We start from the raw sequence: 12,717 nt of genomic DNA, 5'->3' as shown, positions 1-12,717 counted from the left end.
AGCAGGGATGTCCTGTGTCAATTTACAAAAAAAAGGATGAAGCCGATCAAGTTTTCTTTTTTTAATGGATCATTACTGGCAATACAAATTCTATTCACTTCTGATCCTTTGTTTATAGTAACTTATTTCACTCTAAGTATGGCAGCTGTCAAAGCCACCTGATTTCAACATTTACAAAAACACTGGACTAAGCGCAGTATAGCAGGCAACAAAACAGCAGACATCAGTTTAAATTCCAGATATGAATACTGACATTGAGCCACAGCGGGCAAAGGGAGTACTTTTCAGGTACACCAGACAAACAAAATAAAACAAATGCATTTAACCTTCAGCATTTTGTTCCAAGTGGAGCGCGAGAGCAGGTCGTACTCCAAAGACATTATATAAAAAACTCTAGGACGCTACATCAATATATTGTAAGAAACCAATTAAAGCTGTGATGCAGGTTTAATGCAAAGCTATTAAGCTGTCAAATCCCAAAACTCAATTTGCTTTACCCATATCAATAGAGGCCTACTTTACGTTATTAAGTGAGCACAGTACAGCTGCATTATGCAGCAAAACATAAATACTGGTCTAACTCAGGATCAGAAGATACTCCAAATTTAAATGACTCGCATTGGAGATAAAGAGAAAACAAAATCTGGATCAGGACATCCCTTTATTAAAATGTGTGTGTCTGTGTGTATCACTGCATCTAAAAGCAGCCCCCTTTACCTACAGGTGTATCACCGGGAGCCAGCTACAACAAGGGAAAAAATACAGCCTGATGAACATGTACACAACACAAACACGTATATAAATGTGGACCTTTAATCAATATCTAATCAATGCACTACAAGCGCTTTGTGTTTGTATGCACACACACACACACGTGGATGGACATGTGTAAAGTGTAGGCAACAGGGCATTTAGGCTGATAAAGGCTCTCTCTCTCTCTCTCTCTCTCTCTCTCTGTACCTCCTCAACATCATTATCCAAAGCGATGATTCCCAGCGGGGCGGTGAGGTTGTTGCTGGCTGAGATCGTTGTACCGACTGGGGAGGACTCACTCACGTAGCCCTGATAGGTGGCAAACTGGAAATACGGCGCCTGGTTGTTCTCATCCAGGATCTCAATGATGAGGTCAGCGTAGGCAGGGAGGGGATGACCATTGTCCTGTTCAGCCTGGAAATAAATAACAAGACTGAAAAGTCACAGTGTGAGAAATATCAACAAGACTACTCTGCTGGGAACTTGTGCTGCCCCAACTCTTATGAAAACAAAGGGACAGAAAGGTATAATTTCTCTGAGTGTCATTTCAATTACAAAAAAAGCTGTATTGACTAAATTTAATCAGGGTCCATTTAGGATTAGGACTTAGTAATTACCAGGACACTTAACGAAAATACCACCGTTTGCAGTGGAGAGAGAGTAATTAGTGGCTCTCCTACTCCGCCAAATGAGTGACCAGTGATAAAAGAGGCTCATTGGGAATATTACTAGCCGAGTCAATGCCAAAATTAACCACTTAGAAATTAAGGAAGTGTACTCGGACTGCCTTCAGGTCTGTCTCTACTGTGAAAAGTCAACTTAAGTGAACTGTGCGTCTGTTCAGCCTCTGTTCTGCTTGAAAGCTCAGGAATGAACCATGGCACAATCTGATATAATCAAATCCCCAATGACCCCACTGGCACATCTCTTCAGCATGTTAATATTGTTCTCCATAAACAGACATGCAGTATAAAGGCATTGAACAGAGCTCATTGAAAAACTATTATTTAAATAGCTGAATCAGGTCACAGTCAGTTCATGAGAAAACCAGCATTATTCTTTAAAAAAAATTCCATTTCTTCCTCACAAAATCAATGTTTGTTTTAATCTTGAACTAACCAAAATACTAGAGCATGCCATGTATCTGGACACAACAAATGTTACAATACGACTTGCAGATAAATCCCCAGAGTTGTAAACTCTTCCAAAAATGCACGAGTCTGTTTGTGTCACGCGCGGTGAAACTAAACTGGATCAGTCTGTAACAATCACTACAATGCAAACATTACTTCCTCTTCATTTTCCAGCACAGTTGGTGGATAACACATCGGCTTCAGTAACACAGTATATTACCTCAAATCATAGCATGTGCTCTCTCTGCTGCTCAAACGGTACAAAAACCTAAAGGAGATGCACTTAAAAGCTGAGCTGCATCTGACACTACCACAGCCCAGTCAAACCAGACCAAATGACGGTGGTCTGGTCAGGCTGTCACTACAATCATTCCCCTCCTGAATGTGAATGTGTTAATGTGAATGTGTCACTATTGCCTCCCACACGGGGATGCCTCAGAAACATTAAGGTTTTGAAAATACAGATGGAGAGGGGGAATGAGGTGACATCAGTTTAAGCCTTGACCTGGAACTAATTCTGCACATTAACTCGATTTCACTGGGCTTGTGTTGCAGAGTGCCGGTTGTAACGGAAGAATATCCTTATACGGCCAAATGCTGAAGCGAAGACTTCATGTTTATGGTCTGGTGTGTATACCCTTGTGTGTAAAGCTGACGTTCACACTGGTTATTATTTCAGGCACAATGTTATGCCAGACTATCTTTCGTGAACATCTTCTATCTTTTTCCCTTATCTCAGTGATAATAAAGAACACCCACAAGATGCTGACCCGGAGATCCAATCTGTTCGCAGAAACACCTGAGGGAAAAGTGCTGTCATTGACGGACATAATGTGCGTGTGTGTGTGTAGATGTTCTCTCGGTTTGCCGACATCCACGCAGGCGCACACACACACACACACACACACACACACACACACACACACACACACACACACACACACACACACACACACACACTTTTATCTGAGAGAGAAGACAGGGTGTAGGATTACAGTGTTCCCTGGTGATTTAGCTCTTTAGCGGTGTCCCTATTTCAGAGAGGCAGTACTAAATGACCTGTTCTCCACTGCTACAACACCGAGGCCTGGAGGAGATTCGCTGCAACCAAAAGTCACTGTTTATCACTCAATCTTGATTCACCCTTCCTGATTCCATCATACCTAAAGTGTCATACTGCATCTCTTCTTTCTATTTTCTGTCTTTCGTAGCTATTTCTCTCCATCCACATCTTCCTTTGTAACTTGTCTTCATTTAATCCTCGTCATCTTGGTGGTGTGACTCCATCAGGGTCGGTGATTACTTTTAAAGAACAACAGATGTGTTATCTGAAATATGCTTCAGAGTTTGCAGCTCATTTCACCATTAGCTTACCTGAAGCCTTAGCTATGTGGACCACATACTGTGGTGTATCAGTGCACTCTCAAGATACCAAAGTCTAATTCTCACTTTCTTGCTCCCCTGAGTCCTGGAGCAACAGTTCCTCCCCCTCTTCATGACTCTGGTAGATAAGGCCCCTATCATCCTTCACGCACATCTCTCTATCCATCTTGGTCTATTCCAGCTTTCTTTCCTCCAGCTATGCACAGTCCTCCCAAAGACATGCAGAATACTTCTCATATGATCAACCTCCCCTTCCTCTTGTGGAAATCAGGTCTTGCTCTCATCTCTTTGCTCCCCAGCTATACCAGTAAATAGTGGGTTACATGGTGCTCAGAGGTGTCTAGAGGTTAGTGATGTCTAGATGGAAAGTTCATCTTCACTGCTGCTCTGCACCAGCAGCACCAAAGCAATCCCTGACTCTCCCTCTAAATTAGGATGCATGAGAGTGCAGCAGCCTCTCCTCCTGCTAAGTCCATAAATCATAACATCTTTTTCACCCCCATCTCCTAAGCAGCTGAAGATAAGGTTAATGGCCTTTAGGACTGAGGTTATCTTGGTAGGACAGGTAAGAGTGCATGCTAAAGTTATCAAGATCAACTTGACGTGGCACAAGCACATTAAAAATATAGTCGAGATGTTGAATAAAACAGCTTTGTTTGCAGAGTGCAGAGGAAGCAGAGCAATTCATAATTTACCGTGGGCTGAGCATGGAAAAGATTGTCAGGCTCCATCACATTCAGTAAATGTTTCTGCATGTTTTGTTTTTTAAATGCCATGTTTCAAACAAGCACACTACAAAAACCTGTGTAATGGTGAACAGCTTTTTTAGAGGGTTTAGGTTCAATCAAAACTCCCATAAAACTCTTGGCGGTGATGTCCTCTAACCTTTAACTAAACTAGCGCTGATTCTGACAATGCAAAAAATAAGGGCAGCAAAAGTAGAGTAATTTTATTGTTTACCTTGATGATGAGTGTGAACCTTTGATACAAGTCCCTGCTGATTGGCTGCAGCACACGCAGCTCTGCAGTGGTTCTGTTCAGGGAGAAATACGCTGGATATGTGACTGGGTGACCTACAATAAGGAATAAAAACGCTTACGTTACCATCAAGAACTGCAGTGAACATTTAGAAGACAACTCATGGTATAACAACGGCAGCAAAGAGCATTAAATATGTAAAATCAATGAAGATACGTGATGGACCTACCAACCAGGATGTAGTAGAGAATTCCAGGTCTATTTGATGGGGGCTGTATGTTTCTGTCCATGTCCACAGCCCGGATTGAAGGGGTTACATTCAGTGGGTTCAGTTTGCTCTGCAGTCAGTCAACAATACAGCAAGACAATGGGATGCAAATCCATTAATTTTCTGTCATGTAGTTGGGATATTGCCTACAAAAATAACTTGACTGCATTATTATGCAGAGACAGGAATTTTGAGTGTCTTGTGAAATGGAAAATTCACCCTAAAAAAGATATCATCTGCCCCAGAAAACATTTTGTGTGCTATATATTAATATTTTGGCTGCGGTATAATCGTATGTGATGTGTTGTACAATCCTCGCAACTCTGCTCCTCCACATAAAAACAGTATTCTCTAGAGAATGTGCTCTGGACTCTGCGCCTGGCCCATTAAACTGTTTACTGCTTTCAAGGGGGATGAGAGGAGCTGTTGTGATTGGCTGTCGTCCCAGCTATACCTGCTGATACTGTATTCCAACAATATTATGTTAAAATGTAAGGGGCAATAAAGTAATTGTGCCTTGCTGTGCTCGGATTACACTTAAATAGAACACTGCAGCCACGTGTTTCTTCCCTACATCTGTTTTAGTAGCCACACTTCTCCCACTTTTAGAAAAACCAGAGGATAGAGATCTAACTTACTGTGGTATATAAAAAATAAATAAGAAATTCCAACACGGCGTATCAGGACTTGTAAATCATTATACATTTCTAATGTCCATTTAATTCTGATGTTGGCAATTGCCTTAACAGTAATAATACACAGGCCAATTATTAGGTTACTTAATAATTAATTCTGAGGTTTTTGACATATTTCGCATCAGCATACTTCTAAATGTGCCCAATAGTGTTGTGCATCTGTATGTGGTGCTGTAGGCTACTTTTCCTGCACAGGCATACTCAGACATCATCAGCACTAATTATCCCACCTTTACCTCTACACTTTTGCACCAACATATGGTAAAGTGGGAATATGTCTAGCACATCACATTTAAGTAAAACTGTCTTCATGCAAATGCCTCCATATGGCCGATACAGTATGTGCGAGTAGAGGCTCAGGGGCCTGATCCGAACTTCCTTAGCAAAGACAGGCACATGGCTAATAGCTCTCTGGCAGAAGAATCCCCCCCCCCGAGGGGGTATATTTATATCCCACAGCTCTGGAGTAATCCTTACACCCCTCCCCAACCAGCCCTCTCGCTTTTACAATGTCTGGAGGTGTGCTTAATCAAATCCCCCTAGCTCTGCACAATGATGATTAGCTATAATACCCTCCTCCAGCAGTCATTATACAGGGGGACTCCAGAGCCCACATCATATCCCCCCAGGGCAAAAAATAAATACAGATCAACTTATTAATGCCTGTCTAGCCATTGTGATTAATTATAATACACTCATCAATTATGAGAAGACAAATCTCCCCATGGATAGACATGTTAGCATAATGGTTACGCTGCAGAATTGAGACACATCAAGAGACCAGCAAAGTCTGACAGAAAAATGCGAAAGCTAACATAGGTCATTCTTAACAAAACTGTTATGAGATTACATTGTACACTGTTTAAGGTGAGTAACAGGAAGAGAATAAGGGGTAAATGTTATGAAACAGAATTAATAAATGAGCAATATTTTTGAGATATTATAGGAGACTTTCTATTGACAATAGTGTAAACATGTATTGTATAAAGGGTAAACTTCACTGTAACGTATTTGTATGAGGCTTGTGTATGGTTCGATGAAATCATGCTGTGCGGAACAAGAAGAAAAAATAAAAAAAACAGGGAAAAATGCCAATATTTTTCTAACTGATGAAAAAGCTACCTTTTGTGTAGCTGGTGCTCCCGGGTCCTGCACACTTATCAGTCTTCCAATTTTCATCATATATTATACATTAACAGGGACAAACTCTCTGGAAAGTGGAACGTCTGGACAAACAACTGTGACTTACGATGCCCGTTCAACTACAGCTAAAGACACACATATACAGACAGAACAAATACATACGGTACATGTATATAGATTTTCGTTACTCCATCATCCTCTGTAGGCCTCTGTCAACGACTTGATTTCTCAAGCAATCTATATACTGCACTGTAAATCCCACTGTGGCTTTATAAGAGGCCTTCGTGTCTTTCAGAGCCTGTTCACACCTGTCATTATGTTTCCTGGGGGATCAGATCACAAGTGGACAGTTCTATTAAGTACAGCAGTTTACACCTGGCATTTCATGCGTCTTTCAATTTGAAACACTTCAGTTCATTCTAATAATCATTTCATGCATGAAAATACACAGTGCATATAAAATAGATTTCTAAATCAAATAGCTAAAATGTATAAAGCTATATATAAAGTTATATATACTTTTTATTAATTGTTCTTTCCACCTCAGATTCTTTATCTCGTATTCTCGGTTTTCATGCTGTCTTCCTTTCTCTTTTTTTGGCTTCTATGAATTCCAGTGGTGTTCAGCTGTCATCCCAGGTCAGCTCGGAGCTCTAATTGCTGGTATAACGGACCAGAAAATGCCCCCAGAATTGCCATGCTGAGATAAAACGGCAAAGCGTGCGCTGCCTCCAGGTGAGGAGGCAGAGAAAAGGTGTACACGGACAATTAGGATACTAAAATGTGTGGCGATGGCATTTAACAAGAATTTTTACATGTGGCACAAATCTCAATCATAAAATCACAATGCCTATGCACAAAATGACAGACAAACACACAACCTGCGTGCAAATATGCACATGCTACTAACAGGAGGAAACGTGTTAAAATGACCTCGTGTTAGAGCAGCGTGTTCCAGCTTGCCTGTCTGCCTGGTTCTTACCGGTTCAGTAAATTCAGGGATGGCAACGCGGTAGGTGAGGGGGTTGCAGTCGTGAGTGTTGTTCACCAGAACACAAGGCAGGAACATGGGACCCAGATCGTCTCCATCCAGAACATCCACAGTCAAAGTCGTAGTAGCTGTTCGTCGGTTAGGGAGGTATGGAGCGCGGTCCTGGAAGACGAACATATGCTTTTAATTAATTTGAACCTTGAAACTCCCACACAATGTGGTGCTTTGCGCACTGGGGCAACACACTGCTCAGGCTAAAATCAATAAAACATGTAAAAGCCATAACAGATCTGTGCTGCTGTTCTTCAGCATACATTTGTCTATAAATAGAACATTACTGAAATATTTTCAGTATTTTTCTTTTTTATTAAAAGGCTAACAGGGGAAATTTGGAATATGCTCTTTCCATAAAAGACCATAATCTCTGCTAAATGACAAATTTGTTATTTAAATGCAATTAGGAAAACTTTCAATTATATAATTTATCCGGAAAAACGCTGTCAGACCATTTTGATAAGAACAAGTTTAAAAATAAAATCTGAATATCAATTTATAATTGTATTCAAAAAAATTCTACACTTATCTGCCTAATGTTTTGTACAGAAGACTCTCATATCCTTGGCAGACAGCTTGTCAAGTAGTACTCAGGTAAAGATGCTTTGATGTAACAGATGTTAAGATGTAAATGATGTGTCCAACATCAAACCACTTCAAATCAGACTGAACTGCACTGCTCCTTTTGCATTACACTAAACCTTTTTCTTCTTCAGAAAAAGAAATTCTTCGCGATAAAACAGAAACAGCACAGCAGTCATCCTTAAAGATTGCCCGTTGTGGTACTGTTGCTTGGCAGAGTGGTACCCTGAGAAGTGAGCAGTAGAGCACTTCAGAGGTTTACATTCTCAGTGTAATTGAACTTTTGACACAAGAAGCGCAGAGTTCTAGTAAATATCACGTCTTCTTCCTCTCTGCTCAGATGTCCTTTTGCAAGAGGATGTGAAACCTTCCTGGAGGACCTCTTGCCAGTGTAACCGAGGTTTCAAACAGAGCAATAAATACCCATATGTAGTGACTTACACAACCATAAATAACAATAATAATAATAATAATTCATGGTAACAATCTGTGCTTGAAGTGGGCCTGTACTCACTGGTTCCTAATTTCGCCTGCCGGTTTCTCTCTGTCAGTAGCTATAATCCAAGTAATTAATCTTACAATAATGTTGGTCTGGCACCAAAAGGACAAAGACCGTATGAATCAAGTCCCACAGAGCTGTAAAAGTCAATGTCTTCCTAACCAGTCCTAAATGCAGGCTGGGAGCAGGAAGCTAATGATAGCACCACTGCTAGCAGTGAAGAGCCTGCGAGTATTGAGTATTGTATAGAGTATTGTTAGCATCAGCAAAAACACCTGTGGCCACAGTTCAGTTTTACTCCAGAAATGTAAGCATACTGTAAGTATGGGAATATCGTATTCATTATTAATAGCAACAAGTGGCGTATGCTTGCTGAATTAATGCTGCCATCAAATATTCAATTAGATAATTCAACCTAATGGTCTACAGTCTCTCCGAAAGTTGGCTGAATGCTGCAACTTTATTTTCTGTATGGCCTGTCTGTCGTAAACAAACTTAAAACCTTAAGTTATTTTAAGCCTAAAATAACTTATTGTGAGTAAGAAGAGGGAAAATGAAAGTTGGTTTAAGTGTAACTTAACTGCTTTCCACCTACTGGTAGTATTTTGTATCTGTATTCTGGGCTTTTGTTGGCGTTAGTCAACTCACGGTTTGTTAATTCAAAGGTTAAAGCCTCTGGTCTATTTCACTTGGCTCCGTCATTCCTCCGGACCTAGAAGTGTTACAGTAGCTTGATAGGTGCCTGTGATGCAGAGACACAAGTGCCACACCAGTCTAAAAAGTCCAGTCTTTTGCTCTCTCATGCAGGAAATAGAGAGAACAGGAGATGGGTTGACAGCTAAATGATTATTTGTCCTGCAGTACTTTATCTTCTCCATTTCACAGTATAGCGTTGTATTTAACCACTGCTTGTTAGGGTATTCAGTTATGTAATATGGGGTTGGAAAAAGATAATAATAATAATAATAAGAGTCATGACATTTTCTGCTTCAATTTAAAAAGGTTCCATTTAAGGAGACTTTCAGCTTTCACAAAGTAAGACTTTGAAGCATCCAAAACAGACCATACAGGAATGGTGAAACATTTGATCCCAGCCAGGGTGTTTCTCCAATTGACATAAAATTCTTGGCTGGTAGCTCCACAGTTGGTCAAAGACATTTGCTACCTAATGGCTACGGGTTAGGGCCGAAGATAGAGCATAAAAATGTGTTCCTTCCAATTCAGTCCAACTTTTAATGGCACTATTAGGATTACTTGTTCTTACTTTTCACTGTCGTGTTTTCTAGTGAGAGAGTGAAGGAAAATGCACTCCCTCAAGTAAAATCCATATTTAAATCAATCCTAATATGCAAATATGCTCTGGTACATACAGATTGTAAACAGTTATCTTTGAACTTGTCAAAGACTGCGTCAGTCAAAAGTAAGTTGTAATGAAAGCCTGAGGGGTTCAACCCTCTAAATTTTGCGGTCTGTGAGCAATCTCTGAATTAGCATTACTTAATTATAGGTAAAACAACTTGTAACTGACAGCTAATTGAGAGCACCTCAAATTACTTGTTACTTATTAATATGTCATAATTAACAAGCATCCCTCGTGTGACTGGTAAACCTGAAAATTAAAAGGGTGGTTTATTAGTGATGACAACAATTTTGAAAGAAAAACCTTGCCTTAAAAATGCACTCAGATATAGAAATTAAGCAATTCAAAGACTTGGACTCATCAGAGCAGCAAACTGTTGAGTTCTTCTTCAAAACAAAAACAAAAAATATAACTAAAAAAAAAAACCGTACAAATCAAGGCCGATTTATAACCAGCTGATATTGCACACTTGCTGGTTTTACACTTCTTTCTTCAAAAGCGGTTGTGCCTGTGCAGATTAGTTACATTACATTTCATTTAGCTGACGCTTTTATCCAAAGCGACTTACAATAAGTGTATTTCAACCATGAGGGTACAAAACCCAGAACAACAGGGATCAAGAAAATACAATTTCTTTAAGAAAGCCAAACTACAAAGTGCTATCAGTAAGTGCCATTTTAAGCGCTACTAAAGTTCTACTATTCAAGGTAAAGTCGGAAGAGGTGTGTTTTTAGTTTGCGGCGGAAGATGTACAGAGTTTCCGCTGTCCCGATGTCGTTGGGGAGCTCATTCCTCCATTTAGGAGCCAGGACAGCAACCAGTCGTGATTTTGTAGAGTGTTTAGCTCATAGTGAGGGAGCAACAAGCCGATTGGTAGAAGCAGAGCGGAGGGAGCGGGCTGGGATGTAGGGTTTGACCATAGTTCACTTACATTGGCTTGGACCAACACCAGGTAGCGGGTTCTCTCCTCATAGTTTAGCCTCTCTGCCAGAATAATGTCTCCTGAAAGGGTGTTTCCGACAGCTACTGTCCTGTTAGAATCCTGAAAGGGAAAAGACGGAAAGAAAGGGGGAACAATAAGTCATGATTGCTGAATAAATTGTGTAGAGGGTGTTTAATATTGTGTGATTTGTCCTTATACCGGGTCATTGGGGTTGTAAAGGATGCTGTATTCTATGTGTCCATTGGGCCCGTCATCAATGTCTGTAGCGCCATTATATCCTGAGAAGCCAGTGAAAATAATCGTTCCAACTGGTGTAAGCTAGAGAAAAATTTGAGAAAGAAAAAGAAAAGTGAACAGCTCAAACAGCCCCTGTGAGTACATCAACTTACAGCAGTGTATTGCTGTTGCCACTCCTCCCCATTAATATACAGACAGAATAAAAAAAAAAAAATCAAAAGGGGAAAGTTGCAGTCAGCAGCAGTCTGAAGGCTTACGTGCAGCACTGTCAAAATAACAGCAAGTAAGTATGAGAACCACTGCTGTTCCCCTGAGCCCTCAGCAGAGTCCACAGGACCAGGCAGTGGGCAGGAGATCTTGTTCAGGGGAGTTGACAGCAAAGTAGAATGACTCACTGCACAGTTAGGGCAGCTGCATGTGGCTATGATAACACACTATGACAGGAATTCTGAACATACAATGCACAGAAAGTGTGTACAATACATTGGGTTGAATTAGTGCAGGTGTTGCCGGGGTGTTCTGAATGAAAAAATGTTTTACTGTCTTGTGCTCTCTAGATTTATATGGCTGAATGAAAAGCAAGCTTCTACAAAATTCCCTAATGTCTCCTGACCTGCCAGACGGCATGAATACACACTGCTAGATCTACTAGTCAGCCACAATGTGGGGAAAAAGATTGTGTTGCCACATTGCACAGAGCTGTTGTAAAAGACAAAGATGCTGAGACTGCAATCATTACTTGCATATTGAAACATAATAATTTGAAGTTTAGTAGAAATGAACTAGTAACTACATCTTGAAGGCAGTCAGGACGATAAGTTCCTAAACAACATGAATCAGCCACTAGATTTGAGTTTCAGGTCCATTTAGAAAGTCAATCTGCACCAGTGGGCTTAGACATAAAGCAGCTATGTAATTAGACAATTAAAATCTTTGGCAGTCTCACTGACTGAAAAGGAATTTTGTGGCAAACAGCAATGCATGCCACTATGTCATCCTTTGTGAATCCCGCCCAGGGACACTGAGATGAATGAGCTGAAATAAGCACACACGCTGGGCTGGACCAATTTTCACTAGGATTGGCTAATTTTTCAACCAAGAAAACCTAATGCAATCAGTATACTTTGATGCTACAATAGCATTCAAACTATTCACACAGTGTCTTTAAGTTTCAAATCATACAGAACCAACAAGAGAACTTGCTGCCTTACCTCATTCACTGCAACATAGTAGCGCGGCTGCTGAAAGCGAGGCGTGTTGTCATTCTTGTCCCTCACAACAATCCGTACCTCGTGAAAGATGACAGTACCAACCAGCTCATTGGTGCACTGGACCTTAACCACAATGGTGGTGATGGATTTGGGGGGCTGGAAGACAGAAATTTAGGTGTTGGGAGTTGAAGTTGTTGTATATTTCTAATTCCCTTCTTTCTGACATATAGCTGCCTGCGGTAATGATAAGCTGTTGCTAACAGTATCAGTATTTTCATTATATTTATAATTTCTGATAAACATTATGCATAATTCATCAGATATTATAAATTGATACCTCAACTGTTCCACTACTCAATCCTCTTGTTGATGATGATGCCAACATAGTACTAGTGTAAACAAATCGTGGCTGCTGTTAATTTATATTTTAGGCTGTCTTGTGCAGCCTGATTTTTCTTTTTGAATATTAGATTCAAGATAGTATGTT

The 12,717-nt window shown here is 40.4% G+C and overlaps 1 protein-coding gene across 1 annotated transcript in view; it reads right to left on the bottom strand.

Moving 5' to 3' along the window:
- LOC138192500 (protocadherin-15-like) overlaps nt 1-12,717 on the bottom strand; it is a 191,945-nt gene that overhangs the window by 86,841 nt on the left and 92,387 nt on the right. Inside the window, exons 7-13 of the mRNA XM_069139932.1 lie at nt 12,231-12,386; nt 10,981-11,100; nt 10,771-10,881; nt 7,336-7,506; nt 4,477-4,585; nt 4,230-4,342; nt 961-1,167 (exon numbers count right to left, since the gene is read on the bottom strand). Coding sequence (XP_068996033.1) covers nt 961-1,167; nt 4,230-4,342; nt 4,477-4,585; nt 7,336-7,506; nt 10,771-10,881; nt 10,981-11,100; nt 12,231-12,386 — 987 coding nt within the window. The remainder of the gene's footprint in view (nt 1-960; nt 1,168-4,229; nt 4,343-4,476; nt 4,586-7,335; nt 7,507-10,770; nt 10,882-10,980; nt 11,101-12,230; nt 12,387-12,717) is intronic.

The sequence above is a fragment of the Embiotoca jacksoni genome, unplaced genomic scaffold (genome assembly GCF_022577435.1).
Source record: "Embiotoca jacksoni isolate LCO1_2020_lvr unplaced genomic scaffold, fEmbJac1.0.p SCAF_87, whole genome shotgun sequence".
NCBI lineage: Eukaryota > Metazoa > Chordata > Actinopteri > Embiotocidae > Embiotoca > Embiotoca jacksoni.
Note: the sequence above shows the minus strand (reverse complement) of the source record. Positions and strands in the feature narration are given on the sequence as shown.